We start from the raw sequence: 22,096 nt of genomic DNA on the forward strand, positions 1-22,096 counted from the left end.
GCTACTTCTTCTGCGTGATGCTTCTTATAAATCTTCTGATTGTTTCTCAAATTGTCAGTTAAAGGTAAGGCTTGGTGGAAATTAAGATTATGAAGGATACATTTTGGAGTATAAGACGTACGACACTCTAAGGTTATGGTTATGGATTATCGAACGAAGTAATTATTATGTCTAGCATTTTATTCTACATGCCCGTATACGTTATGTAATGTTTATGTCCAGCATTTAAGTTTATATGCCCGTATATGAAATGTGTGACTATTATGTGATTATGTGATTATATGTTTATTATGTGTTTTATGTGATAAATGATGATGTATGTTTATGATCATGATGTTAAAGACGTTGTTCGGAAATAATGATGATATTTATAAAGTTATTTTAAAGAAAGACGATGTTGCTTTTGTCGGCATGGAAAAGTGAACTGAACTAGTAAATGGGCGAGTTACAGGTGGAGGCAAGTTAAAGTTAAAGTTTGGGAAACAGTTCCCCCCTGAAAAGATGTAAGAAAAGTCCCGCCAAAGCCTGTACTTGCCAATGAGCTGTAAAGGAAATGATTCCTTGCCGACACAGTTTTCAAGATAACGAGATTAAGTTAGTTATTTCCGAACAATAAATGCTAATGATTGATATGTGCCAAATGATTTTCAAAATAAAACCGTTTTGACGGGTTGGAGTAATATTACTGAGTTTTCCACTCATTTTTTTGGAATTTTCTGTGTTTTTCCTGTTTTCTATTTTTATCATGATGTACAGGTTCGATTAAGGAGCTAGAGTTGCTCAAGTCAAATATATTACTGGAGTCAGTAATTCATTATGGAGATATCGAGATGAGAAATATTTATTATGGAAATCCTGTTATTGAGTTTTTTATTATGAGAATATATATTGAATTATATTTATTTTGGGAATATTGTATTATTTAAAGGAATGTTTTATTTGAGGTTTGTTTTATTTGTGGGCCCATAACCCACAGGTCCCATAATTAATATGTTTAATTCCGCTGGTAATGATCATTTAAGTGCGGTTTATTACCAATAATTAAGGAGCCAAAAAGTCGGGGCGTTACAGATATACTTGCCTATTTTAATTATTTCGACTCTTTATATCATTTTCCTTTTCCCCCACCGCCTTGAATATCATTGATGGTTTTTTTTCTACTATGAGGAGTTTCCACCGCATTCGACAAGTGGACTAATCTCCCGCGGGAGTTTGCATGGGTACCTCGATTTCCCTTCCATTTGAGATTTTTTCCATACCGAAGGATCGAACGCGAAATCTTGTTTAAGGAGCAAGAACCCTTAACCACTCATGCCAATCTCAATTGGTCTTAATATAATTGATTGTAATATATACTTCTCTCAATTTCCCACCAAACATAGTATCGGCAAATAAAACAACTAAACACTTGTTATTCGCCCTTGTTTAGTTGTTTTATTTACTGAAAGTACACCTCCACTAAGGAAGAGATATTGAAAGATGTTATCTTCAAGTTGCTCCCATTTCAATGACTTCAAATTTACTTCTGCTACTCTTCTTCTCTTTTAGCGTTGATAGGAAAGTGAAAGGTTTTGAAATTAATCTTCATATTGATAAAAGAAACGAAAAAGGAGAAAATAAGAAATATTATAACAAAAATAGCTCAATAAGGAGATTGCATTGTACATGCAAAGACCTATGATAAAAAGGCTATATGTGGTCGTCAATTAATTTTATACAAATTTGTCTCCCTCACTAAGTTTTATACGAATTTGTCACAAAGGTGCTAGGTTTTACACCAACTTAGTTACACACAAAGATCGATGATAAAAATAAATCTATATGTCACACTTTTTAAGTTTTATATTGTCGTCGCTAATTGTGTACCAAATTATCACAAAGGCTCATTCGGTATTACAACCAGTTTTTATTTTTTGTTTCATTTGGTTTTTAAAGTCATATAGTTTAATACTCATGTTGATCATGAACTGCTACACGTATAATAATCATGTTGATTTACATAACTCACCAAAAAGAAAAAAAAGATAACTGACCCAAAACTTAAAATTACTTTTGCGATTTTCACATTTTGATTTTATAATTTATACCAAATGACAGTCCTAAGAAATTTTTTTAATAAAATTGGAAAATGGAATTTCCTCCTAACACAAAAGTTGATGAAAATTGATGGAACATCAGGACCGTAATTATAGGCCACGAGCAACCCAAATTACACATAACAAAAGGCAAATTTCTCCTTGTTTTTCCAATTCTTCCCAGATCACTCCCATATTTTCCTTTTCTAATTTCCTACAGCGCCAATTCGAAAAATTTCCTAAGTCCCAAAAATCATTTTATTCACCATCTATAAAGGGGGTTGTTTTCTGTACCTTATTCTGGTAGCTTTCTCCCCAGTTCCCAGGTGACGGATTAACTAATCACTTTTGATATAATGCATTGTTTGATTGCAATTTAAGCATTGTTTAACCCGTCATTATTTGTTCATAGTATGGTCTGCCCGTTCGTTGATTCACACGGGTTTCTTTTGATAGCAACCAATTTTGATAGTTTTGGTTGATTAATTGATTGTTGCTCACATGTCACATATTTCGTTTTTCACATTCTTCTAACTGCTGGGTTATTAATGCAATTGAAAATTTTGTTACGGTTCACGGTGTTTCGCGTTTCTAGCTTTGTTGTATGCAAGGATTATTGGGGTTTTCCCCTTTAAAATGGACAGCATTTGCTTCAGTTAGAAATGGGTATGTTTGATTTTAGGTGTAAATGAAAGTTGCTGGTGGGTTGTTTATACTACTGGTGATTTGTTTCCATTTGCGATCATTTTGGGTTCGAGCTTTGTTTATGCAAGAATTGCTGGTTTATTTGCACAAATTGGGCAGCATTTGGTTCATTGAGAAATGGGTATATCTGATTTTTAACTGTAAATGAAGAATTGCTGTATTCTGCTTGTTTGTGTGTGAAAGAAGCATGAAGAGGCAGAAAGTGGACCCTTCTGGTCCTAGGAGATTTAGGTTGTCATACTTTCTGTTGGTTTTAGCTATACTATACTTGGGTTTTATTGCATTCAAATTCCCTCAACTTTTAGAGATTGCTTCTGGGTTGAATGGAGATGATAGCTATGTTGTTGGTAAAGTAGGTTTAGACAATCAAGACGTGATAAAAGGGTCAGTTATTTCGATTCATAAAGATACTTTCCATAGGAAATTGGAAAATAATCATAATCAAGATGCACAGTTAATGTTTGATGGGAAACTATTGGAAGGTGATAAGCTTGGGTCTCAAGACTCTCAACCAATTAGGCCTCTTATACATCAGTATGGCCGAATCATGAATGATTCTATGTGGGAGCGGAATAGGACCAGTGAGTTGTCAGAATTGGAGAAAATGGCAGATGAAGCTTGGACTTTGGGCTTGAAGGCATGGGAAGAATTGGAAAATTATGACATTGCTGATATTAGTGAGAAATCTGCTCTTGAAGGAAAGCCGGAATCATGTCCTTCATGGATAGCTCTAAGTTGGGAGGATTTGGTGAGTCGAGACAATATTACATTTCTTCCTTGCGGGCTTGCTGCAGGCTCTTCAATTACAGTAGTTGGCACACCGCATTCTGCTCATCGAGAGTTTGTACCTCAGCTGGCAAGATTCAGGAACGGTAATCCCCTTGTCATGGTTTCACAGTTCAGTGTAGAATTGCAGGGGTTGAAATCGGTGGAAGGGGAAGCTCCACCAAAAATTTTGCATCTTAATCCTAGAGTGCGAGGGGATTGGAGTCGCCGGGCAGTCATTGAGCATAACACCTGCTACAGGATGCAATGGGGGAAATCTCACAGATGTGATGGTTCACCATCAGCAAAGGATGAGAATTTGCTACGTAAGGCAGCTACTGTTTGTCTTTTCTCTTCAAATTTAGTTACTTGTTTGTATATACCTGTAAAAATTCAATTTCTTTTGACCCAACACAAACTTTATTATTTTATATGTTAAGATTACACACTAATTAAGGAGTTGTTAGGGTAACGCCTATAAAATGGATTTAAAAAACAGTTTGTTAAGTGGATTGATAATGCTAAATGGAGAGTATTAACTATGCCATATCTTACCGCAGTGTGTTAGTTAAAGAGGAAGGTGTACATTGTTGTTAAAGGCCTTGCTTTTTTTACCTTTACAAATTGCAGGGAGTAAATTTTAGAATAAATAATTTCAACAAGTTTAATAAGTTGAGATAAGGTCTAGTTAGTTCATTTCAGTTCCCAACTTAAAGTAACTTTAGATAAGCTCTGAAGCTCTCAAATAAGGGGTGCTCTGGTGAAAAGAATAAAGCCTTAGCACTTTATAAATATTTTCTGCTGTTTAAGTGACTACTTATCTCAGATAAGGTGTCAAAATTTATGCAGAACAAAGTTAATCCAATATAGTCTAATAACAAGACTCTTCATCAGAATTGTTGGGTAAGGGTGTTTGGAACTAAATCACCAGGTTATTGATAGAACAATGAGTTAAAATAGTGGTGGAGTAGACTAGATAGAGCTATCACGGTGATTCATTGGGTTCCGCAGATCGTGGGTTTGATCCTCTGATTGCAGGCCCAAGTAGGGATTGCAATGTATACTTTGGGTTTGATTGATAATTGAGGATTTAGTTTATCTTGAATTTGGAAGCTGCAATTGTTGGAATACGTCAATACGATAAATGTCGAAGTGGAGCTAACTGTTGATGCAGTAGTCTGTATGGCTTAAATTTTATCTACTTCGACAATTATCTACTTCTTTTGTTGTCTATATTGAACGTTTGATATGAGTCATATGACAGTTGAAAAGTAGTATGCATAAGCATGCACATAATTTAGCCAGATGAAATTTAGTCAGTAATTATGACATCGGGACCTAAAGTTGTTAGAGGATTGTCCAGCAGAATGCATTATCGACTAAAGTCTTTACTTCTTTAGTAACCGAAGCCTGTTTGAGATTATCCCTCTTCCCCAACACCTACTCTTCTTTACCTTCTTGCTTGATTTTTAATCTGCTGAGTACTCATCCTTCCACCCACAAACGATAATTAGATGAGAATTACTTCATTACAATTTTGAAGCAATCATTCATCCTCAATGGACAGATACGTACTCCTTTCTCACTTTCATTCTTCCACCTTGACTAGTTAGTGACTAAACCAAATAGTCAATCCATGAAGGCATCAGCTATTCACAATTTTTTTTATAGTGTTCGAGTTGGCCACCCTCGTCGTCTTAGAAACTGATATTTCTTATTCTAAATATCAATCCCTTTTATTTTTTCATCAGCTGAACAATCTGAAGGTGTAATTTCAATGTAAAGCGAAAGGATAATTGTTATGCAGCAACCGATGTTGTGTCATCTATCTTGCTTGCTCTAATCTTACGAGTTCGGGATTATTAACGTTCTATTGTGTTTTCCGCAGTTGATGGATACAAGAGATGTGAAAAGTGGATGTCGAGTGATGTTGTTGACCCCAAGGAGTCCAAAACGACCTCATGGTTCAAACGATTTATAGGTCGCAAGCATAAACCAGAACTGCTTTGGCCATTTCCGTTTGCCGAGGGTAAAATGTTTATCCTCACTATCCGTGCTGGCATTGAAGGATATCATATCAATGTCGGGGGTCGACATATTTCTTCATTTCCATATCGAACGGTATGTCATTTGCAATGAGTTTTTTTTTTTTTTTTTGTAATTTCCTTTTGTAGTTAAAAGTTATATCTACGAAGATATTCTTGGCTTCTGTCATTTCCTACGGTCCTACCTTATAGGTCAGTTGTTAGTTTGTGAATATATTTAAATGGTTTCCTTAAAATGTTGGCTATGGAACGAGGCGAAATGTTTAGGATCCTCAAATGATCCTAGCTATACTCAAATGGTGGCAACTACATCAAATTCATGAGCCTCAGTTATGGTTTCGTATTACCATATCTACTTTATCAAGTTGATTCTGGATTGTGGATATTGGAGTTTTCTTGAAAAATGTACACATAGGTTTAAGTTACTCCCTCTGTTTTTTTATGTATCCAATTACTGTAGAGGTGGATGGGTGTAAGAAAAAGGTGAAAAAAGTTAGAAAGAGATACTAAAATAATGGGTAATAAAAGGAGAGATGATGGAGAAGTGTAATTATTGTGGGGAAAGGGGTAAGATGGTAAAATATGTATACTAAAGTACAATAAAGTAGAAGTGGGTAGAAAAAAAACACCCCTTCATGGAAAGTGGGTACAAAAAAAAAGAAGTATAAGGCCCTCTACCACAAAGTTCTTTCTCCCTATAGGCCTACATGCTCCTCCCCTTTTGCTCGCAGAATTCAGTTCTTGGGTTATCCTTTCTCTTTTTTTTTAATCTCCATCTGGAAAATTTTCTCGACATTTAAGACATATTTCATTAATTGGATAATTAACTATCACTTTGTAATTACCTTTCAATGGGTTTGCCGTTTTTGGGTTTGTGTTCCACAATTATGTATTGCCAACAATAAAGTCTTAGACAAACACATACTAAGGCTTTGTCGAAAAATCCTGTAGTTTCCAATTAAAACAAATTCCACTGTTACACGGACTCGGATACCCGTATCAGACACGGGTATGTGTCCAAGTGTCCGACACGGCTATTTGGTGAAAAAGTTGCATGTTCGTCCAAAATGAAGTGTCGAAAGTGTCCATACTCATGTCCGAGTGTCAAGTATTTGAGGTAAAATGAAAAGTCATGTTAGAGCTCTATGTTTTTTTTCATAAAGTGTACTTCATGCTATGGCTTTTATCTTTACACCTATTCTCGCAGTGTTCTCCCCTCTTAAGTAATTATGAATGGTATCTGGCTATGAAGTTGACTATGAAGTTGACTTGGGAAGTTAGTAATGTGTGAATTTAAGAGAGTGGTTGGTTTGGTGTGAGATGTTTTCATGGAAAATGATACTCTTTCCAATCATTTTCCGTTGTTTGTTTTAAACAGGGTTGGAAAACAGTTTTCAATGATAGAAAATAACTCTCAGTGGCGGAAAACAATTTACACTTGAAAGGAAGGGAAACCACTGTTCCTCTCCTTCTTCTTACTTTCATCAATCCTCATCTATGTACTCCCATTTTCCTTTTCTCCATTACTTTTCGTATAAGGAACCAAACAAAGGAAAGTTAGTTTGGAATTGGGTTTTCCTTGGAAAATGTTTTGCATGGAAAATCATTTTTCACTGAAAATGTTTATCCGACATACCAAACAGAGTATTAGTAATTAAATGCAACTTAATTAAATCGAAGAAGATGGAGTTAGAATTTTGGGTTGATAATGTAAAGTCGTATCACCTAATCAAAGATAAACCTAAGCTCCACTAATTAAGTAGTCGGGGAAGTCAGAATCGAATCCAAAGAGAAACAACTTTCTTATCACTGACAATTGATAAAGCTAGACTAAGTAACCAATTAAATTTGGGTATTTGCGATTAAACTAAGGCAAGAAATAAACAAGAGATAGTCAATGGTAAAAAGCCTAGGGCAACGGTTCACCACAAATGCAGATTGGACAACGGACAATAACAATAAATCAATAACGATAACGAAAAACATGGTCTCTCGAGTCTAATTATTCCCTTAGGGCACAAAACTAGCAGGATTTCACAATTTACTAGAGAATAATCCTATCTAATAGTCTTAGGTCTAAAACATCAAATTTATATCTCTCGGCACATAATTCAATATTAACAACTTAATCAATAAAGTCTGGCTAAACGAAATCGACAAGCAAATAAAGCAGACCATACAAATATAATTAACGACTAACAAATTAAACCAATCCAATTCCAATCAAACATTTATGGATCCCCTAAGCCCTATTAATAAACTATTCACGCATAATTTCCATAAAAGCAATAATCATAACAATTGAAACCATGATAAATTAAATAGAGGAAGTTGAAGGAATAAAATTATACCGAAAAGATGAACAAAATGAACTTGAAAGATTAAGGCTTGAATTGAATTAACGTTAAACAAATAACAAGTGTTAAACAAACTAAAAGAGTGCTGAAAAATACTAAGTAAAATAAAATATTGGAAAAAATATAGTTTTAAACCTAATTACATCGATTATTTATAGGCCTCCCATAAAAGAAATAAAAAATAAAGCTAAACTAAAATTCCGGAATAAAAATCGTCGGGCCCGATGGGGCTGGGCGATATCCACCCGGTCGGGCGGGTTACAACAATTCAAAAACCAGGAAAACACCCTCACCCGACGAGACCAAGCGAGGTCGGCCGATCGGGCCCGAACGAAGCACAAGATCAACAACAATAAATCACCCGATCGGGCGATGTTGTCTGATTCCATCGAGCGCGAGCTCCATCTAGTAGGATTCTTTGGCTTCTATCCTCTGAGGCCTGAATCTAACTTTTTTGGGCCTAATCTAGCATTTGTGTCTATTTGGCGTCGATTGAAGTCTCTCGAACATGATCGGGATCCGTGCAGTAATCCAGGAAGGTAGGAAACGGGTCTGAAAAGACCGATTTCCATAAAAAAGTGTTCTGCAACTAAAATACACTACACAACACGTATTAGTAATAAAATTACTCCAAAGAGTTCTTATAAGACCAATAGGGACATGGGACGGGAGTAAAACTCTAAATAAAACGGACATATCATGGGTTATTGTCAGCTCGTATACGTACAAAAGCAAACAATCAAATAAATATCCTATGAGTAATTGTCGCAAAAAACACTTTCCATCCATGTAAAGTGTTGACATAACTTTTGTACAGAGTAGTAGCAAACTAGCAACTATAGTTTGCACGTATTTGTAACACCATCTATTATATTATACATATTATACTAAAAAAACACCAAGAGTGACACGTGTCACTTTCTAGTGCAAAACTTTCCTGCCAAAAATATTTTTCCTAAAAATCTCTATTTTTGTGTTCTACTAAAACAGACATCGGGAGTGATACATGTCACTTCCTAGTGCAAAATTTTCCCGCCAAAAACATTTTTCCTAATTTTTTTTATTCACTGTTTATGTATGGAAAAAATATCAGATTTTTCATGAAATGCCCCTGAGGTTGACTTTATTCACCAAATACCCTCATAGTTTCAGGTATTCACCATATACCCATGAAGTTTATAAACGTGCACAATGTACCCTTAATGACCATTTTCCGTCAACTCAGTTAACTTTTCCGTTATGGATTTTTCATGAAATGTCCCCGAGATTAACTTTATTCACCAAATACCCTCGTAATTTCAGGTATTCACTTTATACCCCTGAGGTTTCATTTTCTTGCATGAAATACCCTTATGACCCTTAATGGCTTACGGCGTTAAATCGACGTTAGTGCGCTATTAACCCCCAAAAGTTGAACAGCAGAACCTTTCGGATTTCTTCCATTTTCTCTATTTCTGAAGAATCGCCATTAATGTAAAGCTCGAGCTCCAACGACCAAGCAAACATGTCGAAGATGAAGCATCTTTTACGGAAGCTCCACATCGGTAACAACCGTCACAATCGCCATCACGCGGCGGCTCGCCGGATACCTAACAATCGAACGCAGGAGACAGAAACTTCGACTACGCCGCCTTCTTCTTCGTCAACATCATCTTCGTCGCCTTCAGTTTCGTCGTCTATTGATCAGACTTTGAGAGAATCGACGGCGACGGAAAATGTCAGCGGAAATGGATTGAAAAGTTTGCTTTGCTTCATTCCAACTACGAATAGCACCTGATTATCGAAGAAGCTGCTATTTATGAAATTTAGTCAAACCTCAGGGCCATATGTTGAAAGCGTCAGAAGCCAGAGAGGTTTATGGTGAAATAAATTTTGTGAAATACAGGGGTATATGGTGAAATAAAGTTTCTAATGGTCACTTAACGCTAGGAGTAAGTTATGCAAGAAAATGAAACCTCAAGGGTATATGGTGAATATCTGACACTACGAGGGTATTTGGTGAATAAAGTCAAACCTCGGGCCCTCGGGAGCATTTCATGAAAAGTTCGAAAAAATATTTGTTCATAGATTATGGAAATAATATATGCCACATAATAATAATTTTCTATAAATCATTTTTGGTAATATTTTAGTCAAATCGTTATATTAATAATGGAATATATTTACTCAATAGCAATATATCATATAAGTATGTCGAATAGTTTGGTTAAATTAGCGTATCAAGCATATAAACTATGTAATACGTAGTAGGACGAAAATCACGTACTATGCATGATGATTAAACGATTATGTTTAAGATTTATTAGTTATGCTATAACTTTAGGGAGAGAAATATTTCAGTCAAATATATTACATAGTATTAAAAAAACTGGTCAAATACTTTTAGAATATCCGTTCATGCATGGTACCTAATCTAGTTACTCAATTAACATAACTTGTTTGCTTTTTTTGGTATGTAAACGAACCAACATTGACCCAAAACTCCATATCACTCTTTCATCGGTTTAATTAAGTTGCGTTTAATTCCTTACAAACTTTCCTTTCAAGTCAATTTAATCTCTTCACAAACAAACGAACAACTTTCGGAGCCTGTCTTCCCTATAGCCAAAATACGCCCCTCGTTACCTCCTTAACCTTTGTGACCTCCAAGCGACCTCCCTCTACCCAGCCATCCAAACGACCCTGATTACGATCAAGTTTCGAAATATACCTTATCTAAAATAGACACCAAGAAGTGACACACCTCAAAATTTTCCCGCCAAAAACTTTTTTCCTAAAAAATCTCTATTTTATATATTTCCTATCCTTTTTTATTTATTGTTCATGTATGGAAAACAAAATTTGTTTATAGATTGTGGAAATAATATATGCCACATAAAATAATTTGCTAAAAATGATTTTTGGTACTCCGCAATATTTTAATTAAATCGATATATTAATACAGGAAACATATTCACTCAATATTTTGGACAAATCAGCGTAGAAATATATCGAATATTTTGGTCAAATTAGTGTATCAAGCATATAAAATATGTCATACGTAGTAAGACGGAAATTGCATACTCCGTAAGATGATTAAATGAGCATGGTCAAGATTACTCCATCCGCCCCAAATTAGTTTTGACACTCACATAGTTTTAAGAGATAAGTTGTTTGGTTATCAAATATTATTTTACTAGAAAAGTAGATGTGAAAGAAGATAGAAGGGTGTTATTTTATTGAAAAATAGATGCGATAGAAGATAGTGGAGTATTTTTTTTAATTGAGTGTGAGAGAGTGTGGAACCCTAACTTTTTGGTAGTAGAAAGAGATATTAAAATAATTGTGGGGTCTTTCCCAACAAGAAGTCTAAAAACTAATCTAGGACGGATGAAACTGAAAAGTGTAAAAACTAATCTGGACCGAGTGAATATTAGTTTTGCAGTAACTTTAGGGAGAGAAATATTTCAATCAAATAATTTATAAAAAAATTAGTCAAATAATTCTGAAATGTTCGTTCATGTACAGGACTTAATCTAGTCTCTCACTCTCTCGTAATTTTCGAGTATTCCCATCACTTGTCTTGATCTCAACATCATCTACACCCTCCATCTTTGTCACCTCTCAATTAAGTAAGGTTACACCAAACTATCACTTTGTTTATAAAAAGTAAACCACTCCTTCCTACAACAAATATGTATTTGTAAGCATTCCCAATCTAAAATCCAACCTCATTTGGATCTTTATTCTCCTCCACCATGAAAGCAATATCCTCATCAAAATTAATAGCAGCATCACCTCTAGCCCTGTTATTCCTCAACACCATCAAGTCTTCCTGGTACTTAGGACATTTTGATTAGATATATCTTACCTAGTCACAGTACCAACACTTGATATTTGGTTTTCTATTGCTCGTCTTCTTCTTGACTTTCCAAATTTATTGCCACTATTCTCTGCTACCAAACCTTCTCCATGGATTGATGTTGACCCCCTTCCTTCATTAACCTCTCAGCCTTAATTAACACCACCACAGTATCGTCATAAACTCCACCACAGTATCGTCATAACTGTTGTTGTCTTCCCAGCAAGTAAACTAGTTATCACAAAGTTTTACTTTTTAGGGAGAGAATGAGAGATGTCAACAACAAAATTTATTTGTCATCCTCATCGATCTTCACATCTAAATTCACCAATTAGGTGGTAGTGCGCGTCTTTCCTTCATTTCGAGTGAATAAAAATCATTCGTCAGGAACAACTGGTTAGCCAATGACTTAGATGCGTACATCTTAATCAATTTGTTCCATAACTCTTTTGGATTATCATCCGATAAGATATTGTACTTGATCTTCTGTATAAGAGTTGCATGTCCTCCCACTTGTTCTTGTCCACCGAATCAGGTTAATGATCTTCCAAAGTCTTGTGCAGACCTTGATGCATAAGAATATCATTCATTGTACTTTGCCACAACTAGAATTTCGTCTTCTCATTAAAAACTCCCACCTTTTATTTGTTCCAGAAATCCTCCATAGCTAAACCCAACTCCGATTTTTTTATAACAGATGGGGGAATCAAGGAGGAAACAAAAGGAAACAAAAGCCCACGAACAGGGCCAAGTGAGGAGTACGAGAGTAGCCCACTTGGTTATAATTTGGAAGTTTTTTGCTTCATCTTTCAAAAAGTTGTTCGTTGGTTCATGAAGAGATCAAGTTGATTTTAAGGGACGATTTTTTAGGAATTAACCGCAACTTAATTAAACGGAAAAGAGATCGAGTTGGATTTTTGGGTCAATGTCAGTTCTTATACGTACCAAAACAAGCAAACAAGTTATCTTGACGTTGGGAGTACGTAGAAAGAAGTTGCTACTACCAAACTTGGGTCAACACTTTACATGGATGGAAAATATTTTTTGCGGCAATTACTCAAAGGATATTTACTTGTTTGTTATTATTCTTGTTTCCTAGTTTAATGAGAATTGTAATTAGGAAACTACATAGTTTTTGGTATGTAAGAATCTCTAGAATTATATTCTTTGGGAGCAATCGAGCAAGTAATGTAATCTAGTAGACGAGAGTTTCTAGTTTAGAACTTTAGCATATAAAAAGGCATTTAGGCTTAGGTAGAAAATAAGAGGGAAAATACAGTTGGTGGAAGGAATCACCAAAGAGAATATTATTGAAGAAAGGAAATATAAATTTCCTCACAAACACTTGTGTCCTCTTATTGTTGTTATTGTGCTATTTGTTCTACATTGTATTTGCAGAGTGTGTTCCCGATTCTTCGTTGCACACGTGTTTGGTTATAACAAACTGGTATCCGAGCTAGGTTCAGTTGGGTTGGTTGATGTGATAGACGTCGTCTGTACTTGCGCTTGTATGGTTGACAAGGCCCATCGGTTGGTGTTTCCTTAGAGCTTTTGAGTGCATTGGTTAATCAATTAATGTAAGGGGGAGTGTATGGACTCACAATTGAGGGGGGAGATTGTTAGGTGCAAGTGTGAGTATTGTCTATCCCACATCGAAAGATAAACAAAGAGCTTCCAGATTATAACCCAAGTGGGCTATTCTTGCTATTGCCAATTGGTTTTAGGATGAAACTTCACTTGGATCTCTGTTTGTGGCCTTTTGTTTCCTCCTTGATTCCCCCATCTATTATAACATGGAGCCTAAGGGTTGCTTGACTTGCTTCATAGGATTAACAAGCTCCCCTATTATGTGGAGCCTCGAGGTTGTTCAGTTTCTTAGAGTTTGTTTTCACGTCAGTATTTGTAAATCATAGATCTTGGATTGGCTTTGATTTTAATGTGTTTTTTTAATCTTGGTGGCATTTCTGTTTGTGACTATGATTGTGGACTTCCGTCATTAATCCAGGGGTTTACTCTTGAAGATGCGACTGGGTTAGCAGTGCAAGGTGATGTAGATGTTCATTCCATTTATGTGACATCACTACCTTCTACCCATCCCAGTTTCGCTCCCCAACGAGTATTGGAGATGTCAGCAAAATGGAAAGCTTCCTCGTTGCCGACGAAACCTATTCGACTTTTCATTGGTGTACTCTCAGCAACCAATCATTTTGCGGAACGCATGGCAGTGAGAAAAACGTGGATGCAATCTCCAGAGATCAAGTCTTCAAATGTAGCTGTCCGCTTCTTTGTTGCACTGGTAACTATGTTTACCTGCTTTAGTTGATTGGTGTTCGTTCTTCCCTGCTGCTTACATCTTCCCCATTTTTTAAGTTCATCTGATTGGTGTTCATCTTTCTTCTCTGCTGCTTAGACTTTCCTTTTTAAAATAATAAATTAATCTTGTTTATATTTGGTTTAAAGTATGGCTTGTCTTCTTTCCAAGTATTGATCGTAAACAAAATCTGCATCTTGTTTCACATGAACGCCCTGCAAGTTAAATAAAGTTTATTGCATTAGTTGTACTGAGCTATTACTTCTTGGCAAGCTCATCCGATTTCTGGTTTTCTTTCATGCTGCAAGTGGCCTGTCAAGAATTAACCCGACCAGAGACCTGTCCTGGACCCAACCCGAGCTAAACGATTAAACCTGAATACAGATCAGAAGTCAATAAAGGCACATCAAAACCATAAAATTAGTTTGAAGACTGTTAATAAGCTTGAAAATCCAAAATCCGTTACAGAACGGCCGTTACGTAACGCAACGGCCGAGTTTTAATTCCATGGGTAGAATGTCATTGTCACATTTTGCGGGTGCTTATTCTTGCATGGCATTACCCTTGCTAAGAATTTGTGACCATTCTTTAGTCTGCTTCTTTGAATTTGTATTAGATTTCCCCAATTGTGGAAAATTTCCATACAATACCCTCTTTCCGGAATGTGATTTGTTCCATATTCTTCTTCCTTCCCCTGAGGCACTTTTTTCTCTTGCGTTTGACCTATGTAATCTCCTTTAAGATGAGAAGACAATCTTACTTTTTTTTATCACATCACAAACGATCTTCATGTACAGACATTTCAACTGGCTGCTATCCTATCAGTATCAAATGTTGCTGATCACAAGTTACCAACTTTGTAATCACTAGGTTTCCAAAGAAAGGACGAATAATCTTTTTCCTGTTTTTTATATTCCGTTTGATCCCCTAAACTAATGATGAGGCTATTAAGGAAAATTCGTCAATTACTACCTCCGTTTGATCCCCTAAACTAATGATGAAGATATTAAGGAAAAATTGTCAATTACTACCTAGGTTGTTAGAGATTTTGTCAATTAATACCTAGGTTGTTAAAAGTTGTCAATTACTACCTACCTTTCTAACAATTGATGTTATCTTAGTCCATATTTTGACCAATTAGTCATTTAGTCCCTAATGACATCGTAATTAACCATTAATTATAATTTAGTCATTTTAATTAATTAATAAAAATTAAAATCCCAAAAAAAAATCCCAAAATTACTCGAAATCGCCCATAAATTTTTTAAAAATTCCGAAATTAGCAAAACAGGTATTTAATTTTGGGATTTTTTTTCTGAATTTTTTTTTCGGGATTGATCATTTTGGATTTCTTATTACCCAAAATCTTAAATGAAAAATTAAAAAATCCAAATTAACAAATCCCGAACTTATTTTTGATTTTTTGAATTTTAAAAAATTTTGGGTAATTTCAGGTAATTTTTGGGATTTAACTTTGAGAATTTATTTTTTTGGATATTAATTTTTGTTAATTAATTAAAATGATTAAATTAAAGATTTATTATGATGTCATTAGTAGACTAATTGGCCTATGGACTAAGGTAGCAATTGAAATCAATTGTTATAAATGTAGATATTAATTAACAACTTTTAAAACTCCCTAACAACCTAGGTAGTAATTGACAAATTCTCCGAATATTAATGGGCTTGAAAAATTTTCTTGATAAAATGCTTAGTGAGTAACAGTGACTTAGCTTTTTTTTTTATATGTATTCCAAAGTGCTTGTACACAGTTGAAGGCTTTGGATTTCCTCTAGAAATTCTGTTCTATTGCTAGATTGTCAATTTGGTCCCAGATTGTTTTTTGTTTTTTTGCCAGATACTTGGTCCCAGATTAATGTTTCCGTTTCCTGTTTTATCCTTCCCCTGGTTTCCAGTTTTGTCTTTTATTTCTCCTGATTTAGTGTAATTTCAATGCTTTTCTCATTCAATTCACTGGATATCTTTATTGTTTATCTATGTATCGCCCCCCTTACTAGCTTGTTTTTTTTTTTTTATTATAATTCCTTTGCAGAATCAACGAAAGAAAGTCAATGCAGTTTTGAAGAAAGAAGCTGCTTACTTTGGTGATATTGTGATTTTGCCTTTCCTTGATCGTTATGAACTTGTGGTTCTCAAAACAATTGCTATATGTGAGTATGGGGTGAGTTGTCATTCTTTTGGAGTTCCTTTATGGTTCTATATATTGAAGGAGTTTTGATATCGCAATTGCTTGTCGACCCTTAATTGTATTTTGCATTTGCTTCAGTCTTACTAAGGCTATCTAACCTTACTGCAGGTTCAGAATGTTACCGCCGCATACATAATGAAGTGTGATGATGACACATTTGTGAGATTAGATGTTGTACTAAAACAAATTGAGGCAATTTTGCCTGAGAAGTCTCTTTACATGGGGAATTTAAATCTCTTACACCGGCCTCTTAGACATGGCAAGTGGGCAGTCTCCTTTGAGGTACAAATATTTGGTTACAATAACTTTGATCTTGCAGTATTAAATGTCAAGATAGTACCTCTGCAATGCCTTTTATCATTCTCTTGTGAGAAATATGATGCAATTTTTAGTGTAAGCAAATTCTCCTCTGGATTATATAAACTTTAGAATCCAACTTCTTTTGCATTGACCCCTCAGATCAATGACACTGGTTGGGAAAGTTATTAAGAACGGATCAGTTCTTCTTCTTATCGTACAAACCTTATTACTTACTTATTGAAATAAGACCATACCAGATTAGATCTCCTTATGTCCGCTTGCTTAACCCCATGTATTATTACTCCTTCCCAATATTATTGCACCATGTATGTTTTGCACATGAATTTAGGTAAAGAGAGATAAAGGCAAAATTACAAACTTGCCCATGTGATTGCAAGCTTAAAATAAATAAACAAGTGTTAAGATGTCAGGATGTATTGGGTATTTGTTGTGTGAAAACAATTATTTTATTCCTAAAATGGAAATGGTGCAATATTTGTGAAACTTCCTTAAAAGGTAAATGGTGCAATAATATTGGAACAAAGGAAATATTAAATTTTGGAAGTTAGAATTATTGTACATATACGGTTAAAGTTCAATAAAAAAGATCAGTAAATCAGAAACTTGAACCTTGTATGTAGGTTTCATTATTGGCTAAGGGGACTACTATGCAGGAAAACTTTAAATGTGTAGAAAGCTTATATAACAAGTGATTTGTGATTGGCACATTGGGGTGGGTGGGGGGGGGGGGGGGGGGGGGGGGGAATGAGTTTTGTAAGGTCAAACAGACTTCACTAAAACATGAATGTTTTACAGTCAATTGATCTAAAGTAAACAATTTGATCAAACAATAAACTAAACTAGAAATGTTAGTTAAGGTAATAAGCATCTCACTTACTCTTTCTTGTTTTATCGCAAAACTTCAAAGTTTAAGCTCTATAAATCGCAATCACACGATTCACACGTCACACGTGCAAAAAATAAAATCCTGAAGCACTTTGTATATGAAATTTTTGTTATGTTCTTGGGTGTACGGTGCACCCGGGGACTGTTGAGTAAATTAACAAAAGTCACCTGCGCTTCTCCTCTACATGCGCATTTGAAAAAATTTCCCATTTGTCAAATGAGCATTATTGCTCGTATATTTAGAAATATTTATTTGTTTTTCATATAATATATCTATGGATTAGCATTGGTTTTACTCAAGTGAAATAAGCCAAGTGATAGATGTTAAAAAGTTGATACCAAATCAAGAGGGTACTGCCGACACTTCACTGTTCTTCTTAATCAATTAAAACCATCTCTTGGTTTAGCTTTAATTATATTTAGGCACTTGGCTGTGGATCAGTAGGTATTCTGGTTTCAATAGTTGTGGGACTTGGTTAGATCCCTCTATTTGGAGCATGGGGATAATTTAGGTTGTCCTCGAACAATGGTCCTTCAACAAACCGAAAGGGAGGGGGAGGGGGCTCTAAATGAATGTAACCTTTTGAGGACTTAGTCATAGCATTGTTCTGTTCTTGGTTGTTAATCATCAGCCCCCATCATGGACCTATGCTCTCAAAGTGTTATGATCCTGAACATCTCATGACCTGACACAATATAATGGCTCCATTGCATAGGCAATTGCGTATATTGAAAACTTGACCACTGGTAGAAACCGTAGAATGGAGCATTTCCAATTCTCTTTCCCCTACTATGATTTAATTTTGGTTTATTATTGGCATAGTGGATTTAACCAAACTAACTGAGAAATTAATTACTTGCTTGAATTCATCACGTTCTCAAATGGATCAGAAACAGTACCTTCTGATTTTTTTGCATTATTTTCTTTGTCTTGGTTCTCTTAAGTATTCAAAAGAGAGGAGATGATTCTTAATAAAGAGCCCAATACAGAAAAGGCTCAAGGAGCAGGCAGTAGGGGACTAGGGGGTCCTATAGGGTATAGCCTAGGTGCAAAGAGCGGGCTTCAGGGGCTTGCTTCCTCAATTTATTGTTGGAAGTTGGAACCAAAAAGTATTAGGACTCAGGTCAAACTATTGCAGCCACTATTCTTGTCACGTTTTCTAAGCGCCTGCTTGGATTTCAGTGCCTAGGTGTGCACGTGTTTCAAAAACCGGTCCAATCAAACTGCTTCACATGATTCACAGCAAGATGAGCTTCACGTTGCTTGCAATCCGACCTCCCCTCGGTATCTTGTTAAATTGTTGGACTTAGAGAAGTGTAAGATCAAGTTATTGTGCTTGTGCATGTTAGATAATATCATCGATTCCCAATTCTGCTTCTACAACTTGCCATGCAAGGAGGTGCATAATGCTAGAAAGAATTACATAAATGTACACATTTTGATGAATGGGGGTCCTGAAAGCTCCTAAAAGCCTAATTTCTGTTGATCTATATCCAGCTAGAGTTGGTCCCTTAATGACAACAAGGTGCTACTTGGCCCACTTTAGTTAGTGCCACATTGGCTATTGGGTAATAATATAAGATTTTTGTCCATTGCGTTTTTAAGTTCCTAATTTTCTTTGACCAACTGTTTTTGTTTGTGTAATTATGTGTTTCAGCACCTCACAAGTTGTCTATGCCTGATATGAGTATTCGCTATAAATAGGGAGAATCATAAATATGAAGATCAGTTGCATGTTTATCGTAAACATGGGGAAATTTATATCATGAACATTGCATACATCAATCTTGGTTCTCACTGATATTTTTATGTTTCTATTGGGGGAGGGGGGTTGCTAGTATGGAAAGTAGAGGGTAGATCAATGGGATCTTAGAAGAAGCCGATGGAGACCAAAGATGACTTAGATGGAAGGAGTGTAGAATGATTTTGAAAATTTGGGTTTGCACATATAACATTGGAAAGAAAGGTGAGGAGGGAGAGGATCATGGTTGCCGATCACATGGGAAAAATTGTGATTCATGTAGCCTATCCCGTCATTGGGATTAAGGCTTCAATTCTTGTTGTTGTTGGGGATTGCTAGTAGTGTCTGCATTTTTAGGTTTTACTGTTGCTTTTGTTGTGTTTAGCTGATTGGTTAGGAAATAATATGTTGGCCATTTTCCATGTTTAAAGAGGTTTTTACCTTGTGTAACAGGAGTGGCCAGAAGCAATATATCCTCCTTATGCTAATGGCCCAGCTTATATAATCTCGAATGATATTGCTAGATTCATTGGTGATCAGCATACAAGCCAAGGCTTAAGGGTCAGTGGCAGTAATTCTTGTACTGTTTTACCTACCATAATATCACAGTCATTGCCAAAATAACCTAGCTAATTTCTCGAATGTTTGTTGCAGTTGTTCAAGATGGAAGATGTGAGCATGGGTATGTGGGTTCAGCATTTCAACAGCTCTCAACAAGTCCAATACTCCCACAACTGGAAGTTTTGCCAGTATGGATGCATGCAAGGTTATTACACTGCACATTATCAATCCCCAAGACAGATGTTGTGCTTGTGGGCTAATTTAGCAAGGGGCCGTCCTCTCTGCTGCAACTTCAGATGAAATTGGTAAGATTCACGATGCGACTAATTTATGCAAATCCTATCCACCGAGTATTTTTCTTAAAAAAAATGCCAAATTTTGGTCTGCTGGTAATGGTATCCGGGCATGAAGAATTGAAGATGACTACTGAATATGAGCATGATATTCTGATATGAGCCGGAAAATTAATTGAAAATCAGTGATCACTGCATCTTTGATTCTGATACGTCCGTCATTCATGGTATCTTCTCTTATGAGTTGTAGTTGTATTGTGTTCCGTACAAGCAAGGAAAATTTATTAGAAGTTACTGATGGCCTCATCTGTTATTATGACATTGTACTAAAGGCTTATTGTTTTGTAACAGTTGGAATGGTATATTATGTATATACTTGATAGTCAGTAAGATATACAACTTTAACCAATTATTTGAAAGATGACTTAGCTGTCTGTGTAGAGGGTAAATAGGCATGGCAGGAGCAAGAATTGGAAAGATGACGTGTTAGTAGTTTTAAAGGGAGTTCACCATTCAGAAAATGGAAAGAGTTTCGAGTTGGTAGAAGAACACACACACTTGTTCTGTTCTGTTCTGTTCAGTTCTGATTTGTTTTGGTTTACGGGAGTCACTTTTCATTCTGCTTGGGAGGTGGATCATAGGTTGTGTGCCAGCGGCCGCTTGCTTCCCATTGGCGTTCCTACTAGCAGCACCTGGTGGTTCTTCTGCATCTGGTGTTGCGTTTTGTTCACTTGACAATTCTTCAAGGGACGTGAATGCATTTGAGCCATTAAATTGCTTGTAAAAAATCTTACTATCTATATTCATGTTGTACTCCATTTATGAAGACAATTCATAAAATTAAAGAGCAATTTCCGTAACTTAGTCCTTGATGAAATTGCGACATTTATGGTTAGTATGGAGTTAAATTTCAACTTGATTATCCATTTGTAGCCTCAACTAATTGGGGGCCGATCTCATTTGTTTTATTTCCATCAATTTTTTTGGCATATTACTATAACACCGAGGGTGAGAGTGTGAGACTGACACTGAAACTGATTGATTATCACTAGTCGACCTGGTGTATACAACACAAACTTATGCCCCCTTCCAGTAATAGCTACCATTGCATTGACAGTAAAAAAAAGTACCAAGTATATATAACACTGAAGATGTACTACCGACAGTATAGTAGTTCGTCAGTCCATTTCTGGCCCAGCCTCCTAGAGGAATACCTGCTTTAATAATCCCTTCATCCTTCATTATCACCATTAACTTTTCTGGCCCAACCCCATGTTTATTCCATTTACATTGTCTATAAGGGGGCGTTTGGTTCGCACTGGGTAAACGGAATTGAATGCAGAAAGGGAATCAAGGAGAAAGGAATGGAATGACCCTGATTCCCCCTACCTGTTTGGGTATGTCCCAAAAACGGAACGGAATACACCCTGATTCCCTTTGTGGCTGTTTGGTTCAAAGCAGGGAATCAACTGTATTTTTTTTTCTAAACATGTGTTTATGAATAACATGTTTAAAATATATATATAATATAATTAAACTTTCTTCCTTATTTTTTTATATTTTAAATAAATAAATAAAAAGAAAAAATAAGCAATATTTTTAGATATTTTTCCTTAATTATGCCATACCCATTAACATTCATGTACAAAAATATATTAGGGAATACATAGTTGAGCTCAAGACCATTGTTAAATAAAGCTAGATAAAAGGAGCTTTTTGTCTAAGAATACATCAAATAAGACCTCCTGCGTTTACCTTAACATCCACAAAAGAGAGCACTAGTAATAGTCCTTCACAAACACATCCAAAATGTATGTCTAGTAAACCATACGGAGTACATCAACTACCAACACCAAATATCATCCAAAAATAATAAAACATCACTACATAAAGTTCATACCAAAAGAAATAGGTTTTGATAACAACCTATTTGAAAGTCATACATGAAGTATCAACACAAACTTAAGCATTGCCACCACCACTTCC

At 35.7% G+C, this 22,096-nt stretch overlaps 1 protein-coding gene across 1 annotated transcript; it reads left to right on the forward strand.

Moving 5' to 3' along the window:
- Positions 1-2,161: 2,161 nt before the first annotated feature.
- Positions 2,162-20,970, forward strand: LOC110775013 (hydroxyproline O-galactosyltransferase GALT2). The gene is made up of 7 exons (XM_021979618.2): positions 2,162-3,871; positions 5,434-5,666; positions 13,794-14,084; positions 16,153-16,281; positions 16,417-16,590; positions 19,710-19,817; positions 19,911-20,970. The coding sequence occupies exons 1-7, from the start codon at positions 2,968-2,970 to the stop codon at positions 20,115-20,117; spliced, it is 2,046 nt and encodes a 681-aa protein (XP_021835310.1). The 5' UTR covers positions 2,162-2,967; the 3' UTR covers positions 20,118-20,970.
- Positions 20,971-22,096: the final 1,126 nt, after the last annotated feature.

This window comes from Spinacia oleracea, chromosome 5 (genome assembly GCF_020520425.1).
Source record: "Spinacia oleracea cultivar Varoflay chromosome 5, BTI_SOV_V1, whole genome shotgun sequence".
Lineage (NCBI taxonomy): Eukaryota > Viridiplantae > Streptophyta > Magnoliopsida > Caryophyllales > Amaranthaceae > Spinacia > Spinacia oleracea.

What these genes read in the sequence shown, in the direction of transcription:
- LOC110775013 (XM_021979618.2), top strand. Translation starts at nt 2,968, where the DNA reads ATGAAGAGGCAGAAAGTGGACCCTTCTGGTCCTAGGAGATTTAGGTTG. An exon ending in TTGCTATATGTGAGTATGGG is followed by an intron (nt 16,282 to 16,416) that starts GTGAGTTGTCAT and finishes ACCTTACTGCAG; the next exon opens with GTTCAGAATGTTACCGCCGC. An exon ending in AGTGGGCAGTCTCCTTTGAG is followed by an intron (nt 16,591 to 19,709) that starts GTACAAATATTT and finishes CTTGTGTAACAG; the next exon opens with GAGTGGCCAGAAGCAATATA.